The sequence below is a fragment of the Lipotes vexillifer genome, unplaced genomic scaffold, assembly GCF_000442215.2.
Source record: "Lipotes vexillifer unplaced genomic scaffold, Lipotes_vexillifer_v1.1 scaffold802, whole genome shotgun sequence".
NCBI lineage: Eukaryota > Metazoa > Chordata > Mammalia > Artiodactyla > Lipotidae > Lipotes > Lipotes vexillifer.
Genome location: NW_006790237.1, coordinates 1,615,360 through 1,633,991, shown reverse-complemented (window position 1 = coordinate 1,633,991; position 18,632 = coordinate 1,615,360). Strand labels below are relative to the sequence as shown.

The window sequence follows — 18,632 nt, the reverse complement described above, 5'->3', positions numbered from 1 at the left end:
GCACAGGCTCCGGACGCGCAGGCCCAGCAGCCACGGCTCACGGGCCCAGCCGCTCCGTGGCACGTGGGATTCTCCCGGACCGGGGCACGAACCCGCGTCCCCGCATCCCCTGCCACAGCAGGCGGACTCCCAACCACTGCGCCACCAGGGAAGCCCGGGTTATCACACTTTTGTTCGCACCAGGATCATCTGGGGGGCTTGTTAAAAAATTGTGGACTGCAGGGTCGCCCCGCTCCAGAGATTCTTATTCAGCAGGTCTGGAATGGGGTCCATGAATCCGCATTTTCAACAAGCATCTCAGGTGGTTTTGAAACGAATGATATGCAGGACCGTTTTGAGAAATGCCGGCTCAATGAACAGGAGCTACTACATTGGGAATGTGTAAACATACCTCTAATAATAGTGCCTGTTTATTTATTCAGCTCCTACTCTGAGTGAGGTCCTATGCCTGGGACACAGAAATTAGTCAGATCCAGTCTGATTCATACTTTACTTCATTTCACCCTCAAAGGAAGACATCGACGTGGTGATTAGCATATGCTTTTTTTTTTAAACCTTTTTTGGAAAATCGTGATATAGAAAAAGTAAAAAACAGATCAAACATATGGCTTAATGGGTTTATAAAAGGCAGACATCATTGTCGCCCCTGCCCAGGTCAAGAAACAGAACTTTACGCACCCATCCTAATAACAACCTCTTCCTTTTCCCCCAAATAGTATGTCATCCTGACTTTGGGGGTGATCACTTCCTTGCTCTTTTTTCAAGTTTTATTACTCAAAGATGCATCCATAGATCCTATAATTGAATCCTGCCCATTAAAAATAAAAAAGAAACTTGTATGGACTTCCTTAGTGGTCCAGTGGTTAAGACTTCACCTTCCAATGCAGGGTGTGTGGGTTTGATCCCTGGTCAGGGAGCTAAGACCCCACATGCCTCACAGCCAAAAAAACCAAAACATAAAACAGAAGCAATATTGTAACAAATTCAATAAAGACTTTAAAAACGGTCCACATCAAAAAAAGCTTTAAGGGACTTCCCTGGTGGTCCAGTGGTAAAGAATCTGCCTTCCAATGTAGGGGACATGGGTTTGATCCCTCGCTGGGGAACTAAGATCCCGCATGCTGCAGGGCAATTAAGCCCATGCACCACAACTACTGAGCTCGAGCGCCTCAACTAGAGAGCCCGCGTACCACAAACTAGAGTCCACGCACCCTGCAGCCTGTGCACCACAACTAGAGAAGAAAAAACCCACATGCCACAACTAGAGAGAAGCCCACACGCCGCAACGAAAGATCCCACATGCCTCAACTAAGACCCTACACAGCCAAATAAAAATAAAAATAAATAAAAATTTAAAAAATAAAAATAAAAAAATCTTTTTAAAAAGTTGTATATGACTTTTAAGTCTCTTTTAGTCTACAGTTCCCTACTCCATCCCTTTTATTTCCTTACAATTTATCTGTTGAAGAATCTGGGCTGTCTGACCTACAGAGTTTCTCTGCATCTGTATTTTCCTGATTACACATTCACGGTCTAATTCAGCATGCTTCTCTGTTCGGTTTCCTTCAAATAGGCAGTTCGGTCCAGGGAATTAATTCTTTTTCTCTATGAGTTTTCAAGGTAATGAAATGGTTCCATATCATTTTATGAAGGTGACTCTACCGTGTTGAACAGACATCCACCAAGAACTCATGCCCATCTGGAACCTAAGAACGTGACTTTATTTGGAAAGACAGTCTTTGGAGGTGTAATTTGATAAATGAAGATGAGGTCATACTGGATTGGGGTGGGCCCAAAATCCAATATGACTGGTGTCTTTACAAGAAGAGAAGGAGGCACAGACACATAAAGAAGACACAGGGAAGGCCATGTGAAGATAGAGGCAGAGATTGGGCTGATGCATCTACAAGCCAAGGATTGCTGGCAACCAGCAGCAGCTGGAAGAGGGGCCTGGAACAGATGCTCCCTCAGAAGTAATCAATCTGATGACACCTTGATTTTGGACTTCTAGCCTCCAGAACTGTGAGAGAATAAGTTATTTTTTTTTAATTAATTTATTATTTTTTTTTGCGGTACACGGGCCTCTCACTGTTGTGGCCTCTCCCATTGCAGAGCACAGGCTCCGGACGTGCAGGCTCAGTGGCCATGGCTCACGGGCCCAGCCGCTCCGTGGCACGTGGGATCTTCCCGGACCGGGGCCCGAAGCCGCGTCCCCTGCATCGGCAGGCGGACTCTCAACCACTGCGCCACCAGGGAAGCCCGAGAATAAGTTATTGTTGCTTTAAGCCACCCAGTTTGTGGCAATTTGTTACAGCAGCTTCAGGAAATTAATACAGTGACTAATTAGTATTTTTAAAAATATCATTGTGAACTTGTGTATTTAAACAGATTTGATGGATTTAAAGCAGTGCGATTCTGACCCTTGCTGAAGCTCAAGTTGCTCCATTTGGGGCCAGTGGGAGCCTTTCCAGGTTGACTTCTAAGTGCTTTTGAGATAACCAGGGTGTGTTATGGACTGAATGTTTGTGTCCCCTCCAAATTCATACGTTGAAGCCCTAATCCCCATGTGATGGTACCTGGAGATGAGGCCTTTGGGAGGTAATTAGGATTAGATGAGAAATGTGAGGGTGGGGCCCCTACGATGGCATTAGTGCCCTTGTAAGGAGATACCAGAGAGCTTGCTCTCTCTCTACCCCCACATGCACAAAAAGTCGAGGCCAGTGAGTGCACGATGAGATGATAGCCACATATAAGCCAAGAGAAGAGGCCTCAGAATGAAACCTATCTTACTGGCACCATGATCTTGGACTTCACAGTCTCTAGAACTGTGAGAAATAAATTTCTCTTATTGAAGCCGCCCAGTTTATAGTATTTTGTTATGGCAGCCTGAGCAGACTAAGGCATGGTATGACAAGATGGTCCAGGCTACTCTGATTCATGTCCTGATTCAGATCTGGAATGAGCCATTTCTTTTGAAAAAAAAAAAGCGCCCCATTTTCTTTTAGTGGGGGAAATGGTATTTCTAGACCACAATGTTCATTGTTATTGGGTTGGTTATTGTTTAGAGGCTTTTTCGGTGGACAGAGATAGGATGGATCTATACAAATTACCCCATAAGTTCACATGAATACATCCAAGTCAAATTTGGGACTAGAGGGTTTTTGTGTGTTTTTTGTTTTGTTTTGTTTTGGCCGTGTCACACAGCTGTGGGATCTTAATTCCCCATCCAGTGACTGAACTCAGGCCACAGCAGTGAAAGCCCGGAATCCTAACTACTAGGCCACCAGGGAACTCCCTATTTGTTTGTTTTTAACTTAGCCTGTTCTCCATGACATCTATATATTGGTTCTCACGTGCTGATGATCCTCAGATTATGAACACAGGTAGAGATGATAGAATTAGAATATTCCATCCTTAATCATTTACTTTATCCCACATTATACACATAATATTACTATTAACCAATATAATTACTGAATATAGTAATAAAATTTTTTTTGCACATTTGCCCATTCTCTCCATTTAAAAAATAGTTGTGTTATAAATAAATGAGCTTTTAGCCAATTATCTTTCTTATTCCTTTTCAGCCTTCACTTAGTTGTACAGCTACGGGCAGACTGTATGCTCGTTACTCTTTTGAGCTGATGTCTCTCTAGTGACCCTGATCATCTGAACCTGGATCTCCAGGGCAGTGGTTCTGAATCCTCATGCCTCAGAACCACTTGGAGAGCTTGTTAAAACACAGATTCCTGGGTTTCCCCACCTCCAGCATTCCTCATTCATTCGTTCCTCATTCGCTTGGTTGGGGCCCCAGAACTTGCATTTCCAACAAGTTTCCAGGTGAGGCTGATACTACTGATCTCGGGGCCACACTTTGAGGACTGCTGCTCTCCTAGATTCTTCAGGAAGGGCTCCTGGGAATAACAGTCTCTGAGTTCTTGCACGTTGACAACTTGTTTATGTCCTTTATACATGAAGGTAAGTCTTATATCTTACAGGTAACCAACAAGGACCTACTGTATTGCACATGGAACTATACTCAATATCCTGTAATGGAAAATAATCTTAAAAAGAATATATATGCATATATATAACTGAATCACTTTGCTGTACACCCGAAACTAACACAACATTGTAAATCAACTATATTAAAAAAAAAAACCAAATATCTGCACATAAAAAAAAAAAAAAAGAAAGTAAATCTTGCTTGATACAAAATCCTTGGCTCACATTTTCTTTCTTTGAGTATCATAACTATATCCCTCCATTTTCTCCCAGCATAAAGTCTCGCTGTGAAAAATCTGATGACAATCTAATTTTCTTTTTCTTATATATCACTTGTTCATTTTTTCCTGGATGGCTAAAGAATTTTTCCCCCTCTTATAAGTCCAAGAGTTTTTATTAGAATCTGTCACGGTATGAGTTAGTATGGGTCAATATCATCAGGTACACAGTGGCTACAAACTTTTCTGCTTTAGGAGTTTTCTTGCATTATGGTTTTTGGTTATTTGCTCTGACCCCTTGCTTTGATTTTCTTCTTTGGGGGCTCCTATCATCCATATGTTGGATCTTCTCTGCCTGTCTTCAATATTTGCCATTGTCTTATGAATTCCTTTTTGTGTCTTTTATAAGTTTTATTTTGGGGACTTCGCTTCTGCCACAGTGGTTGAGAATCTGCCTGCCGATGCAGGGTACACGGGTTTGTGCCCCGGTCTGGGAAGATCCCACATGCTGCGGAGCAGCTGGGCCCGTAAGCCATGGCCGCTGAACCTGCGCGTCCGGAGCCTGTGCTCCGCAACGGGAGAGGCCACAACAGTGAGAGGCCCGCGTACAGCAGAAAAAAAAAAAAAGAAAAAAAAAAAAAAAAAAAAAACCCCCCCCCTGCCAATGCAGGGGACACAGGTTCGATCCCTGCTCCAGGAAGATCCCACATGCCACAGAGCAACTAAGCCCGTGTGCCACAACTACTGAGCCCGCGCACCACAGCTACTGAAGCCTGCGCACCTAGAGCCCGTGCTCCACAACAAGAGAAGCCACTGCAATGAGAAGCCCGCACACCACGACAAAGAGTAGCCCCCACTCGATACAACTAGAGAAAGCCCGTGCGCAGCAGTGACGACCCAATGCAGCCAAAAATAAATAAATAAAATAAATAAATGGGAAATAGGTTTTAAAAAAAAAGTTTTATTTCGATTTTTTTAAAAGGTTCTCCTTTTCACCAACAGCCAAAGATGTGGGCTGGGCTAAGTCACATCATTCTTTATATGACTGTAGGATCCTACGGGCTCTCCACTAGGCATATACTGGCTTATTTATTTCATTTATAATGAGCACCCAGTACTGTTTTAGGTAAAAACTAAGAACTAAAACTAAGACAGAGGCCCTATGCTCAAGGGGCTTACACTCTGTTGGGGAAATGGACCACAGACAAATAAGTAAATATACAATAGAATGCCAGGCAGTGGTAAGTGATATGAAGAGATTAAAGCAGAGAGAATGGAGAGAAATTATGGGAGGGAGGGTGGCTGTTTCACACAGGGTGGTCAGGGAAGGCTGTTTTGAGGGAGTGAGATGTGTGATGGTTTGGGAGAAGGGCTTTCCAAGAGGAGGAAACAGCAAGTGCAAAGGCCCTGAGGTAGTAATAAACTAGGCATAGTCAAGGAATAGTGAGGAGGCTGGTGTGGCTGAAGCAGAGTGGACTAGGAGAAAAAGGGTTAGTTAGAGATAACTAAGGCCTGAATTAGCCAGGGACCAGAGTGTGGGGCCTTGTTGGTGACTGAGATTTTACTCTGAGTAAGATGGGAGTGTATCATCATGGTGTATGACTGCTTCTCCTACTGGTCTAGGGGCTCCCCAAGGGCTGAGCTGGGTTCTTACTCCTCTCTGAGTCCCCAGCATGAGAGGTCTCAAAATGTATCTTTTAAAATGTATGAAATAATAAAGACGTAGGTCTCTCTTTGGAAATCTCACCCCTCTACTGTCTGCTTGGCAAACTCTTAACTTCCTACAAGACCTCTTAAGGAATCATCTCTATCAGGAAGTCTTCCCTGATAGCCCCCAGCCTCCAGGCTGGATACTGATCCAGTCTCCTCTGCATTCTCACAGTGTCCTGTGCTTCCTCCATTTTCATTTGAATTTTGGTATTGGGATAGGCTGTTTCCTCCATCAGACTAGGATGTCCTTAAGGGCAGAGACTTGGAATGATCCATCTCTAGGTCCCCAGCACCACCCAGAATAGGATATGGGCCTCCAGAAGCCTCATAAAATATTTATAAATAAATAAACAAATGAAATATGCTTTTGTCTGTCTGCCTAGCTCCTATGTATCTTTAAAACCCAGCCAAATGCCCCTTCTTGCAAATGCCTCTCTTGCAGAGAGTTCTCTCCCTCTCGCTACTGGGCCCTCGATACTTATATTATCACACATGTCACTCTATAATGTCATGGTGTAATTCCCTGTCTGTTTCCCCAGGGAACTCTGCAGGATAGAGACCCCACATAATTCATCCCTGAATCCAGCCTTTGAGAAGCTTCAGAAATACAAGTGAATGAATGCATCAATGTCTCCCCCCACCTTGAGAACTCCTATTCAACCTTCAAAACCCAACTCAAATATTCCCTTTTCCTATGTCTGTTGAATAAGAGAACTGAAGGTGTTATGGTCCCAGGTCAGTAAGGACCCAGGCTGGCAGTGGGTGACCCAGCTGTGCTCACCTGCAGAAGCAGCTTGCGGTAGCGGTCATTGAGCAGCTCTGCATTGCTCTGCTCCTCCTCCAGCTCCTCTTCCATTTGCCCCAGGCGCCCCTCCAGCTGACGCTTCTCATCCAGAATGGCAGCCCTAGGGAGAACGGGCACGGGGGCGGTGAGAGCAGGATGGCCAGAGGAGGGCACCCTGCCCCACATTACCAGGGACCACTCACTTGCTAAGGCTGCCGTTGGCCACCTCATCTGCCATTTCGTCCCGCTCCTGCTGGGCCTGCCGCCGGGCACGGTCTGAGGCGGCCAGTTCCTGTGATGAGCGAGAGAGGGGGTGGTCAGCTGTAGTGAGGGGAGGCTGTCTGGGCACTGGTCTCCCTGCCCCTCACACCTCAAGTCTCTTGGCCTTATTTTCACTGCACTTGAACATGCTGCCCCTGGATAACCTTGGAATGAACTTCAGTCCATAGGCAGATGTCTCCTAAATCCGTCTCCGGAGCCCCTGGTCCGTGTCCACCTCTTGCTGCCCCTCAAGGCCCCTCACCCTCATAGCCTCCTCACTGAGCCCACTATCTCCTTTCAAGCCAGTTCCTCCTCCAGTTTCCCCCGGTCATCGGGCCAGACCCCCTCGACTCCTCTGCCTCCTTACCACCCATAGCCCTGTGTGTCCTGCCCTTTCACTCTGCCCTGGTCCCTCCTCTGCGTCCCACAGCCCCGGCTCAGGCTTCATCCTCCCTCCCCAGCCTCCCAGCCTCCATTCCCCCCCTAGTCCATGGCCCACACCGCCCCAGAGAGGGCCTTGCGGCTGCGCCTCAGGACCCTCCCCAGCTTCCCCCAGGCCCCGCCCCACCCTCCCTTCCCCCACAGCCCCGCTCATCCTGGCATCACCTCCTGCAGTCGCAGCACTTCCGCTTCCAGCCCCTTGAGGGCCCCGCCCCCCCCTCCCTTCCCCCACAGCCCCGCTCATCCTGGCATCACCTCCTGCAGTCGCAGCACTTCCGCTTCCAGCCCCTTGAGGCGCTTCTCACTCTCCCGGTTCTGGGCAAAGATCTCCTCCCGGGAGCTCCGCGACTCCTCCACCTCCCGCCACAGCTCCTTCATCTGGGCCTGGGAGGAACTTAGCGAGTGAGCGGACCCAGCCTGATCGTGACTCACGGGGACGCCCCCTACCCTCGCATCAGCCCTGTGGGGGCTCCCCGTGAGCAAGCAGAGCCCTGCGGACCTGGGCTTCTGCACCCCGCCCCCGGCCGCTGGCTGTGTGACCTTGGGCCAGCCCCTTCCCATCTCGGGGCCTCACCTCTTTAAAAAAGCAGCACATCAAAATTAAAGTAAGCCTAAAATGGGGATAATATTTGGGCTCTGCAGGAATAACAGGGATGGGAAACACCGATCACTTACCTTGGGCCAGGCTCTATTCTACAGACACACTTTAATCCTCACAACTTCAGTTGATGGGGACTATTTTCTTCCCCAGTTTACAGATGGAGAAACTGAAGCACAGCGAGGTTCAGCAACGTGCTCAGGGTGGTAAGTGGCAGAGACAGGACCTGAACCCAGGCTGTCTGGCCCTGGAGTTCACCCTTTTAGCCACTTTGATACCTGGCCACGTTATTGATGATTGATTGATTGGCCGCGCCAGGTGGCACGCGGAATCTTAGTTCGCAGACCAGGGATCGAATCCGTGCCCCCTGCCGTGGAAGCGCGGAGTCGAAACCACTGGACAGCTAGGAAAGTCCCAAGCTACCTGGTCACATTATTAAGAGTGTGTAGGGATGCCGGTAAAGGGTTTTTCTCCTCAACGGTGCTTAAAATAAAGAAAAATAAAACACAAACGAAATGTCCATCGCCGTTAAAAAAAAAATCCCCACTCTATCTTTACAATGGTGTAGCGAGTGCTTGTTGATATAGTGAGGACAGCGGGCAGGCTTGGTAATAGAAGGATAACTACCATCACTGTTACTAATATTATTATCATCTGCTTGATAATAATAGGTTTTCAGTGTAGGGGTTTTTGCTCAGTGATGACACGGTTTATAATTTTCACTTTTTGGGAGGAATCTTCAAACATCACTGCTGCCCAACAGAAATACACTGCAAGGACATACGTTCTTTAACATTTTCTAGTAACTACATTAAAAAGGTAAAAGGAAATAGGTAAAACTAGTTTGAATACTATATTTTATGTAGCCTAATATATCCAAAATATTATTATTTCCATTTATAATCAATGTAAAAATTATTGAGATATTTTACTTTATGAAGTCTTCTGAATCTAGCATGTAACTTGGATTTTGGACCCACCCACCTTTTTTTTGGCCTCGCCAGGTAGCTTGTGGGATCTTAGTTCCCCAAGCAGAGATGGAACCTGGGCCCGCAGCAGTGAGAGCAGAGTCCTAACCGCTGGACTGCCAGGGAATTCCCTTTTTTTTTTATTTCCCCTGCCACATTTTAGATGCCCAGTAGCCACATGGGGCTGGTACCCTCTGTATTGGACAGGCCAGGTCTATACTTAAAAAAAAACAAAAATAGAGACTTCCCTGGTGGTGCAGTGATAAGAATCTGCCTGCCAATGCAGGGGACACAGGTTCGAGCCCTGGTCCGGGAAGATCCCACATGCTGAGGAACAACTAAGCCCATGAGCCACAACTACTGAGCCTGTGCTCTAGAGCCCGCGTGCCACAACTACTGAGCCCGCGTGCCTAGAGCCCACGCTCCCCAACGAGAGAAGCCACCGCAATGAGAAGCCCACGTACCGCAATGAAGAGCAGCCCCTGCTTGCGGCAACTAGAGAAAGCCCAGGCGCAGCAACTAAGACCCAATGCAGCCAAATAAATAAATAAATTTATATTAAAAAAATAAGACTTTTTAGAACAGTTTTAGGTTCCCAGCAGTTTTGGGCAGAAGGTACAGAGATTTCCCACACAGCCCCTACCCTCACACAGGCACAGTCTCCCCCATTATTAACATTCCCCACCAGAGTGGGATCTACCTTGATGGTAGGTATCAATGATGAACCTACCTTGACACATCATCATCTAAAAAAAATTCTTTTTAAACAACCATGTATAAGTTTCATAATGGGGTTGGGGGGGAACCCTAAGGTATTTCCACTTCAAAAATGAAATACAATGAGGAAATTGCACTTACACATTATGCATTTTAAATAAAGGAAGTAAAAAACAGGAAAAGAACCCAATGAGCCTTTGGGGCATGGATGTTTATAAAGCTGTTGCCTATGCTGGGTGCAGCTCCTGGGATCGAGGGGGTGGGGCCCCAGCTGGTTTTGGAGCCGGAGGGAGGGGGGACCCTTCCTGGTCCGAAGCTTAAGCTCCACCCCTTACCTGCATCCTGCGAAGCTGCTTCACCGCCTCCTCCCTGCCCTGTCCGCTGGCCGCGGTCTGGGCCTTCAGCTCCTCCAGCTCGGCCTCCAGCTTCTTGCGGGCGGCCACGGCCAGAGCACGCTGCTTGCGTTCCTCGTCGCGTTCCACCTCGGCATCCCTCAGCTGGGACAGGGGAGGCCGGGAGGGGCGGGCTCAGGGGAGGGGAGGCCCAGGCTACCTCTACATGCTAGTGACATAGATGTCTACCCTCCAGCCCTGGCCCAGGCCTCCAGCCTCATTCCTCCTGCCCCTTGCCTCTCTCCACCACCAAACCCCATCATCCTCTCCAACCCCACAGCCCCAGCTCAGGCCTCATCCTCCCCCCTTGCCCCAGCTTCCTCTCTGCTCCCATCTTTCCCCGCCAGCCCATTCCCGATGGCTCCAGAAGGGTCCTTCTACAATCAGAGCTGACGCTGCCCCTCCCCTGCTCATGGCCCTCCTGCGGCTCCCCAGTGCCCCCAGGACAAAGTTTTGGATGAGCCCATGGCTGGATCAGTGGAGCCAGGCGAGATCAAAAAAACACCCAGAGACACCCCCGCCCCCCCGCCTTGGATCACGTCTTCATCTCTCTCAGGGCCTCCCAGCTCCAGTCTCCCCCGCTCCAGTCTGCTGCTCACATGGCCCCAGAGGGGTCTTTCTGACACTCAGAGCTAACCCGCCCCTCCCAGGCTCAGCACACATCACCTAGCGGAGAGCCTTGCCCACTGCAGACCACAGGAAATTCCTCCACTGAATGAATACTGAATGAATGAATGAATGAATGGTGCAGAGACAGAGAGAGAGAGAGATGGAATGAATGAGGAAGCAGGTGAAGGAGTAAACGAATACGGGAGGAAGGTCGTGGATGAAGCAGGGTGCAGATGAGCTGGTCAATGAATGAGTAGATGAGTGCCTGGGTAGGTTGTGGGTGCGGAGGGCTAGAAAGTGGAGTGACTGGACTGGGGACAGGAGGTTGACTGGAAGCGGGTATTGGGTGCATGGAGGGGAAGTCAGATGCAGAGCTGGTTATGTAGAAGTGCTGGTTGCTGGGGAGGCTGTGTATGGGCGGCTGGGTGGCTCAGTAGATGGGGTGGTAGCTGCGTGGAGGGTTTTGGCGGATGGAGGGGGTCTGAATGGGTCAACAGGATGTGCGTGTGGGTTCATGGGTCATGATGGGTGAGTGGGTTGGGAAACAGGAGGCTGGCTGGCTAGCAGGAGGGACTTGGGTAGAAACACGGAGTAGAAAGTGGGTGGGTGAGACTTCCGGCCTCTCTTGCTGCCTGTAAGCACCAGGGCATCCCCCGATGGACGGGCGCCCTGCCTGTACCTGCTTGGCCAGCTGCCGCCGCCTCTCCTCACCAGCCTCGTCTCGGCCCTGCAGGTCCCGCTCGTGCTGTGCCTTGAGGGCCTGCACGGTCACTTCCAGGCGCAGCTTGGCATCCTCAGCCGCCGTCAGCTCATCCTCCAGCTCCGTCACTTGTGTTCGCAGGTCATTGGCTGCCTGTTCGGCCACCCGGCGGGCTCGCTCCAGCTCGTGTACCTGGAGGGGAGGGAGAGTTAGCACTGGGGCACCTGGGTCACCGAGGAATGGGGAGGCCAGGACCCGAGATCTATCCTAGGCTATAGGGGAGGGAAGCTTTGACAGACGAGGGGGAGGCAGCAAGTTGACGTGCCCATCCTAGTTCGTTCATTCACTCACACGTTCATCATTACCTGAGCACCTACTTACTATGTGTCTCATTCTGGATCATCCTAGAACATATTTTATTAATAACCTATGCACCATAATTCTATTATCTGAAGCTCCTGAGAATCCAATTCCAGTGTTTGTTAGGTCGGCTGACTCTCACTCATGGTGGATTATTTCCTTGTAGGTTTTGTGATCTTTTTTTTTTTTTTGGCCAGGAGCTGCGCAGCTTGCATGATCTTACTTCCCTGACTGGGTATCGAACCGGGGCCCTGACAGTGAAAGCTCAGAGTCCTAACCACTGGACACCCAGGGAATTCCTGGTCTTGTGATTGGTTTGTGAGCTCACTTCGTTGTGGCTTCATCTTCAGGAATCCCGTGTGGAAATATGTTGAAGGCACGTAGATCCAGAGTTAGCAGTGTTGGTTTCTGCCAGACTCCCCAGGATATTACCAACCCACTAGCAACTACTATTTTTTTCTCAGCATGGGGCTTTCCAGACCTTTCAGGGAGGTGTAAATGAAAACCCCAAATATCCCGTGAAAGCAGACCCGGGCTTATGAATTCTCAAAGACACCCCCCCGACGGCCTCTCCTTAATTGTTACCTCCTCAGAGAGGCATCCCCTGACCTGTCAGGGTCTTCCTGTTACCCATGCTCCTGGCACTGAGTCACTCTCTGACTCAGCCCTAGTCACAGTGGTCCTTTACTATGTGCTTCTGTGTCTTTTTGAGCAACACCCACCTCCCACATTGGCCTGTGCGCTCCACAGGGCAGGGACTATATCTGCTTATCACCCCTGCCTAATTACCCTCATGAAAATGCTGGTCAGTGACAGTATCTACTTTCAGTGCTTAGAAGGGTCCAACTGGTCCCCCTTTTATTTGGCACCTGCCAATCAACTTGGTTGACTTGAAGGACTCAAACTTCTCCCATCAACATCCTACTTCCCACCAAGGCCTTTGGAGTCACTATATATAACTTAACACTTTTCCCAAAGGACAGACCTTAGCAGTTTGAGCATGAGTTGGATTATCCTTGGGGCTACAGGCCAAGGGTGTGTCATGGGGATGGAGGTTCTTTCCAGGCCTGGCTAAAAGCTCCATTGGATTAATGCCAGAGCATGCGGAGAAAATAAAGCCCTCAGCCATCGCACCCCTGGCAATAAGGAAGGATGCTGGGACTGTGTCTGCCCAGGGACCCAACTAAACACGCCTTCCATCAGTGCCTCCTGTCATTAGCCAGGGTGGCTTGTGGCCCTGGGCCTGTTCTGGTTGATGCTCCACAAATATATTTATTGGGCACATGAAAGAAGGATGGTGTGGAGGGTGTCTCAGACCTTTCAGAAGCCTGGGAGGCTGGGATACTGGCTGGGTGAGGGGGGACTGGGAACTGGCCTGGGAGACCCCCGCCACAGGCCCTGGAGGGATGTATGAGTTGGGGGAAGACAGAGACCTGGTAGGGGAGCCTGTGTGTGCTCAGTGAAGTTGGGGGGTGGCAAGGCAGGGTGTATTCACAGTGTGTGTGTGTGTGTGTGTGTGTGTGTGTGTGTGTGGTATATGTGTGGTGTGTGTATGGTATGTATGTATGCGATGTGTATAATGTGCGTGTGCTGTGTGCAGTATGTATGCATGTGGTGTGTGTATATGTGTGTATGTGCATATATGTGTGTGTTGTGTGTGCACACGCGTGCACATCCGCATGTTTGTGGAGTACATCTCAGGCTGTATGTTGTGGTAAACTTTCTTCATTTTCTTTTTTCTTTCTCTCTGAGTCACATACACACAAGATGAGTGGTTCTCATGCTCTGTGTGTACACATGAGCAAGCGTGCTTAATGGAAGATTCGCCTCACATTCCACGAACACAAAGGTGAATACGTATGTTTTGTTAGCAGCCCTCATGTTCAGTGCGTGAACATACATGTTTGCTGGAAGGTTCTCCTGTCCTGTGCCCGTGCACACGCACGGTGGCGACTGGCTCCCCTTACTTTCTGTGTGTGCTGTGTGCACACGCCTGCTTGGCAGAAGATTCTCCTCCCGTTCTGCGCGTGTGCATGAACACGTACGTCTGGTACGTGAACGTGGGGCTTTGACGCTGGCTCCCTTCACCCCACGTGTGGGAGAGCACATACGTGTGTATGTGCGCCCCAGTGTCACGGGTGCTTGTGTTGCCACGTGCGTGTCCCTGGACGGGGGGCTGCTCACGCTCTTGCCGACGTCATCCTTGCTGCTGAGCAGCGCCTCCAGCTCGGCCCGCAGCGCCCGGTTCTGCCGCTCCAGCTCCTCCCGCGCCTCCTGCTCCTCCTCCAGCGCCCGCGTCAGTGACAGCGCCCGGGCCTCGCGCTCCCGGCCCTCCGCCTCGACCCGCTCGCGGTCCTCCACCGCCCGAAGGACGGCTGCCTTCTCCTCCGCCAGGAGCTTCCGGGGTGAGGGAGACGGGGTGGGGGAGACAGGTTAGCTGAAAGGAATGTACAGGGGGATGGGAAGACAGGGCAGCCAAGGGCAGAGACAGACAGACAGACAGACAGAGGCAGAGACACAAGAGGGAGGCAGAGGGATTAAAGTCGCAACCATGTCCCAAAGCAGCCCAACTCTTCAATGGACCACACGGTTGGTGGGAATGTAAACTGGTGCAGCCACTATGGAGAACAGTATGGAGGGTCCTTAAAAAACTACAAACAGAGTCACCATATGATCCTGCAATCCCACTCCTGGGCACATATCCAGAGAAAACTACTATATGAAAAGATCCATGCACCCCTATGTTCATAGCAGCACTGTTCACAACAGCCGAGACATGGAAGCAACCTAAATGTCCATCGACAGATGAATGGATAAAGAGGTGGTACATATATACACTGGAATATTACTCAGCCATAAAAAAGAATGAAATAATGCCACCGGCAGCAACATGGATGGACCTAGAGATGATCGCACTAAGTGAAACAAGTCAGACAAAAACAAATATCATATGATATTGTTTATATGTGGAATCTAAAAAAATGATACAAATGAACTTATTTACAAAAGAGAAGCAGATCCACAGACATAGAAAACAAACTTACAGTTACTAAAGGGGAAAAGGGGGGAGGGGTAAATTTGGAATTTGGGATTAACAGATACATGCTATTATGTATAAAATAGTTAACCAACAAGGACCTACTGTACAGCACAGGGAACTATACTCAATATCTTGTAATAACCTAAATGGAAAATTATCTGAAAAAGAATGTGTATATGTACATATATATATATATATATATATATATATATACACATATATATATACACACACACACACACATATATCTGAATCACTTTGCTGTACACCTGAAACTAACACAACATTGTAAATCACCTCTACCTCAATTTTTAAAAGTTAAAGGAAATTTTGAGTTGAAAAAACAACCCTCTTAAATGGATCAACTGATCAGCCCCTCATTCTAGATAAACAACTGAGGAAATGGTGCTCCTTTCTTCCTCTTGGGGTAATGGCAGGAAAAAAATACATAAATTTTTTAAATGTACTTCAACCTTCACTGTTTTTTAAGACACAGCAATTGACAAACAATGAAACCTACAAGACATGCAAAAAAGGAAGAGAATGGGACTCACAGTCAAGAGAAAAATCAGTCCATGGAAACAGACCCACAGATGACCTAGATACTGGGATTATCACACAAGCACTTTGACTGTGTTAAGTAAGTTTCAGGACAAGATGGATACAATGGGTGAAGAGGCAGGGTTATTGCAGGAGGGATTTGAAACTGTAAAACAGAACCAAAGAAAAATGCCAGAACTTCAAAATACAATATCTGAAATAAAAAGGTCACTGGATGAAATTGAGAGCAGAATGGACACACATCAGAAGAATCAGTAAACTTGAAAACAGGTCAATAGAGATGATCTAACAGAGCAAAGAAAAAATATTGTAAAAAAAAAAAAATTAGCAGAGCTTTAATAACCTGTGAGACAGTATCAAGCAATCAAACATACATGTATTTGGAGTCCCAGAGGAAAGGTTAAAAAAAAAAGAAGAGGAAGAAGTAAAATTGTCTTTAATCACAGAAAACATAATCGTAGAAAATCCAATGGAATCTATAAAACACCTACTAGCACCAAAATGTGAGTTTAGCTAGATCGTAGGATACAAGATCAATAAACAAAATTGATTACACTTCCATATTCTAGCAATCAGAAATTAAATAAAAATAATATTTAAAATAGCATCAAAAATGAAATAGGTGGAAATAAATCTGACAAAGATGTGAAAGATGGGCACTGAAAAGTATAAAACATTTCTGAGATTAAATTAAAGAACATCTAAATAAATGGATATATATATCATGTTCCTGGGCCAGAAAACTCAATATCATGAAGACATCAATTTTTCCCAAACTGATCTATAGATTCAAAACAATCGCAAACCAAGGAGATTTTTTTTGCTGTAGAAATTGACAAATTGATTGTAAAACACTGAATACACACGGGAATGCAAAGGACCAAGAAGAGGTAAAATAACTTCGAAAAAGAAGAAAAAATTGGAGAACTAATGCTATCTGATTTTCAATATCTATGCAAAGCAAGTCAGTGGAGAGAGTCTTTTCAACAAATAGTGTTTGAACAACTGGATATCCAGATACATATAAAATTAACTTGGAGCTATGATAGCACCATATATAAAAATTAACTCAAAATGGATCACAGAAAATTAAAAGAAAAATGGATCATAGACCTAAAGGTAAAACCTATAACTAGACAACTTTTAGAAAAAAACTCATAGAAGGAAACCATTGTGACCCTAAGTTAGACAAAGATTTCTCAGACACAACACCAAAAGCATAATCCACAGAATAAAAAATTAAAACATTGGACTTCATCAAAACAAAAACTTCTGCTCTTTGAAAGTCTCTACTAAGAGAATGAAAAGACAAGCCACAGACTGGATGAAAATATTTGCCAAACAATATATCTGATAAAGAACTCATATTCAGAATATATAAAGAACATTTGAAATTCAATGATAAGAAAAGAAACAATCCTTTTTTTTAAAAAAAAAAAGGCAAAAGATTTGAACAGGGACTTCACCAAAGAATATGTATGGATGGTAAATAAGCACATAAAAAGATGCTCGACAGCATTGTTTATTAGGGAAATGTGAAGTAAAACCACTACATCTATTGGAAAGGTTAAAGTTTTATTCATGACAGTCAAAAACTAGAAACAGCAACTCAAATGTTCATCAACAGTATAGTACTTTTCAAAATGTGGTCTATAAAGGAATAATAATCAGCAGTTAAAAAAAAAAGAGGAATGAATTATTGGTGCATGCAAAAACATGGATGAGGGACTTCCCTGGTGGCACAGTGGTTAAGAACCCACCTGCCAATGCAGGGGACATGGATTCAAGCCCTGGTCCAGGAAGATCCCACATGACGTGGAGCAATTAAGCCCGTGTGCCACAACTACTGAGCCTGTGCTCTAGAGCCCGCAAGTCACAACTACTGAAGCCACATGCCACAACTACTGAAGCCCACGTGCCTAGAGCCCGTGCTCCGCAACGAGAAGCCACTGCACCGCAACAAAGAGTAGCCCCCGCTCGCCGCAACTAGAGAAAGCCCACGCGCAGCAATGAACAAACACAGCCAAAAATAATAAATAAATAAAATAAATTTATTTAAAAAATGGATGAATCTCAAAGTAATTTTTCCAAGTGAAAGAAGCCAGTCAAAAATGAGATTTATATAAAAATAATTTATATAGAACTCTAGGAGATACAAAAAATTAATTCTTTAAAAAATGTTTGATGATCTATGGAATGGTATTAAGCAGTCAAACACACATGTATGTGAAGTCTGAGAAGAGGAAAGAGAGAGAATGGGGCAGAACAATATTTGAAGAAATAATGGCTGAAGATTTCCACATCTGATCAAAAACACCACTCCAAAGATACAGGAAGCTTGGCAAGGATAAATACAAAACCCCACAGCTGGATATCATAGTCAAACTGCTAAAAACCAAAGAGAAGGAGAAAAAATTTAAACCAGCCAGAAAACCACATCACACCACCTGCAGGGAAACAATGCTTTGAGTGACCACTAACTCTTCATCTGAAACAATGGAGGCCACAGATCATGGAACGATCTCTTTGAAGTGTGGAAAGAACAAAACCGTTTACCTGGAATTCAACAGTCAGTGAAAATACCTTTCAAAAATGAAGGCAAAATAAGGACTCTCACATTTTGCAGATGAAGAAATTGAGGCACAGAGAGGTCGGGCAATTTTCCCATGCCACACGGCCAGAAAGGGCCTCAGCTGAGATTTGAACCTCAGGGTTGCCTGATCTTAGTGCTCTGGGGTTCTGAGAACTTCATTCCATCCTCAGATTGCCAGCTGCTTAGTATTATCCCCATCTCCTAGATGGGCAAACTGAGGCTGAAATGGGACAAGCAGTTTGCCTGAGGTCCACAGGGAGTCAGCAGGAGAAGCAAGGTGTGTTATTTCATTTCATCTTCCTAGTGCCTTCTGGTGTACCTTCAGGACTCTTTTGGGATCAAAAGTGGGTACCACCAATAATTATTTTGGGGCAAGAGACATAAGCCAGGATGGATGGGTGTCCTATTTTACAGAGGCTCAGAGGGAAGAGGCACCTGGCCCTAAGGTCCTCCCAAGTTCACAGCTGAGCTGTGACATCCCATGTTACTGATTGCTCACAATGACCATGGGCAGCGTGGATCAGCATCCCAATCCCCCAGCTGGGTAACCCGAGGTGCCTCACCTGGTCGAACTTACGCTGCTTCTTCTCCAGCGCGCTCACGAGCTGCCGCTGCTGTTCCAGGTCCACCGTGGCATCGTCCAGCTCTTGCTGCAGCCGCCCGCGGGCGCGCCCC

General features: G+C 46.8%; 1 protein-coding gene across 1 annotated transcript in view; it reads right to left on the bottom strand.

Moving 5' to 3' along the window:
- Positions 1-18,632, bottom strand: part of MYH14 (myosin heavy chain 14) — an 87,740-nt gene that overhangs the window by 4,232 nt on the left and 64,876 nt on the right. The window contains exons 31-37 of the mRNA XM_007463432.1: positions 18,521-18,632; positions 13,948-14,160; positions 11,383-11,595; positions 10,038-10,199; positions 7,675-7,803; positions 6,921-7,009; positions 6,715-6,838 (exon numbers count right to left, since the gene is read on the bottom strand). Coding sequence (XP_007463494.1) covers positions 6,715-6,838; positions 6,921-7,009; positions 7,675-7,803; positions 10,038-10,199; positions 11,383-11,595; positions 13,948-14,160; positions 18,521-18,632 — 1,042 coding nt within the window. The remainder of the gene's footprint in view (positions 1-6,714; positions 6,839-6,920; positions 7,010-7,674; positions 7,804-10,037; positions 10,200-11,382; positions 11,596-13,947; positions 14,161-18,520) is intronic.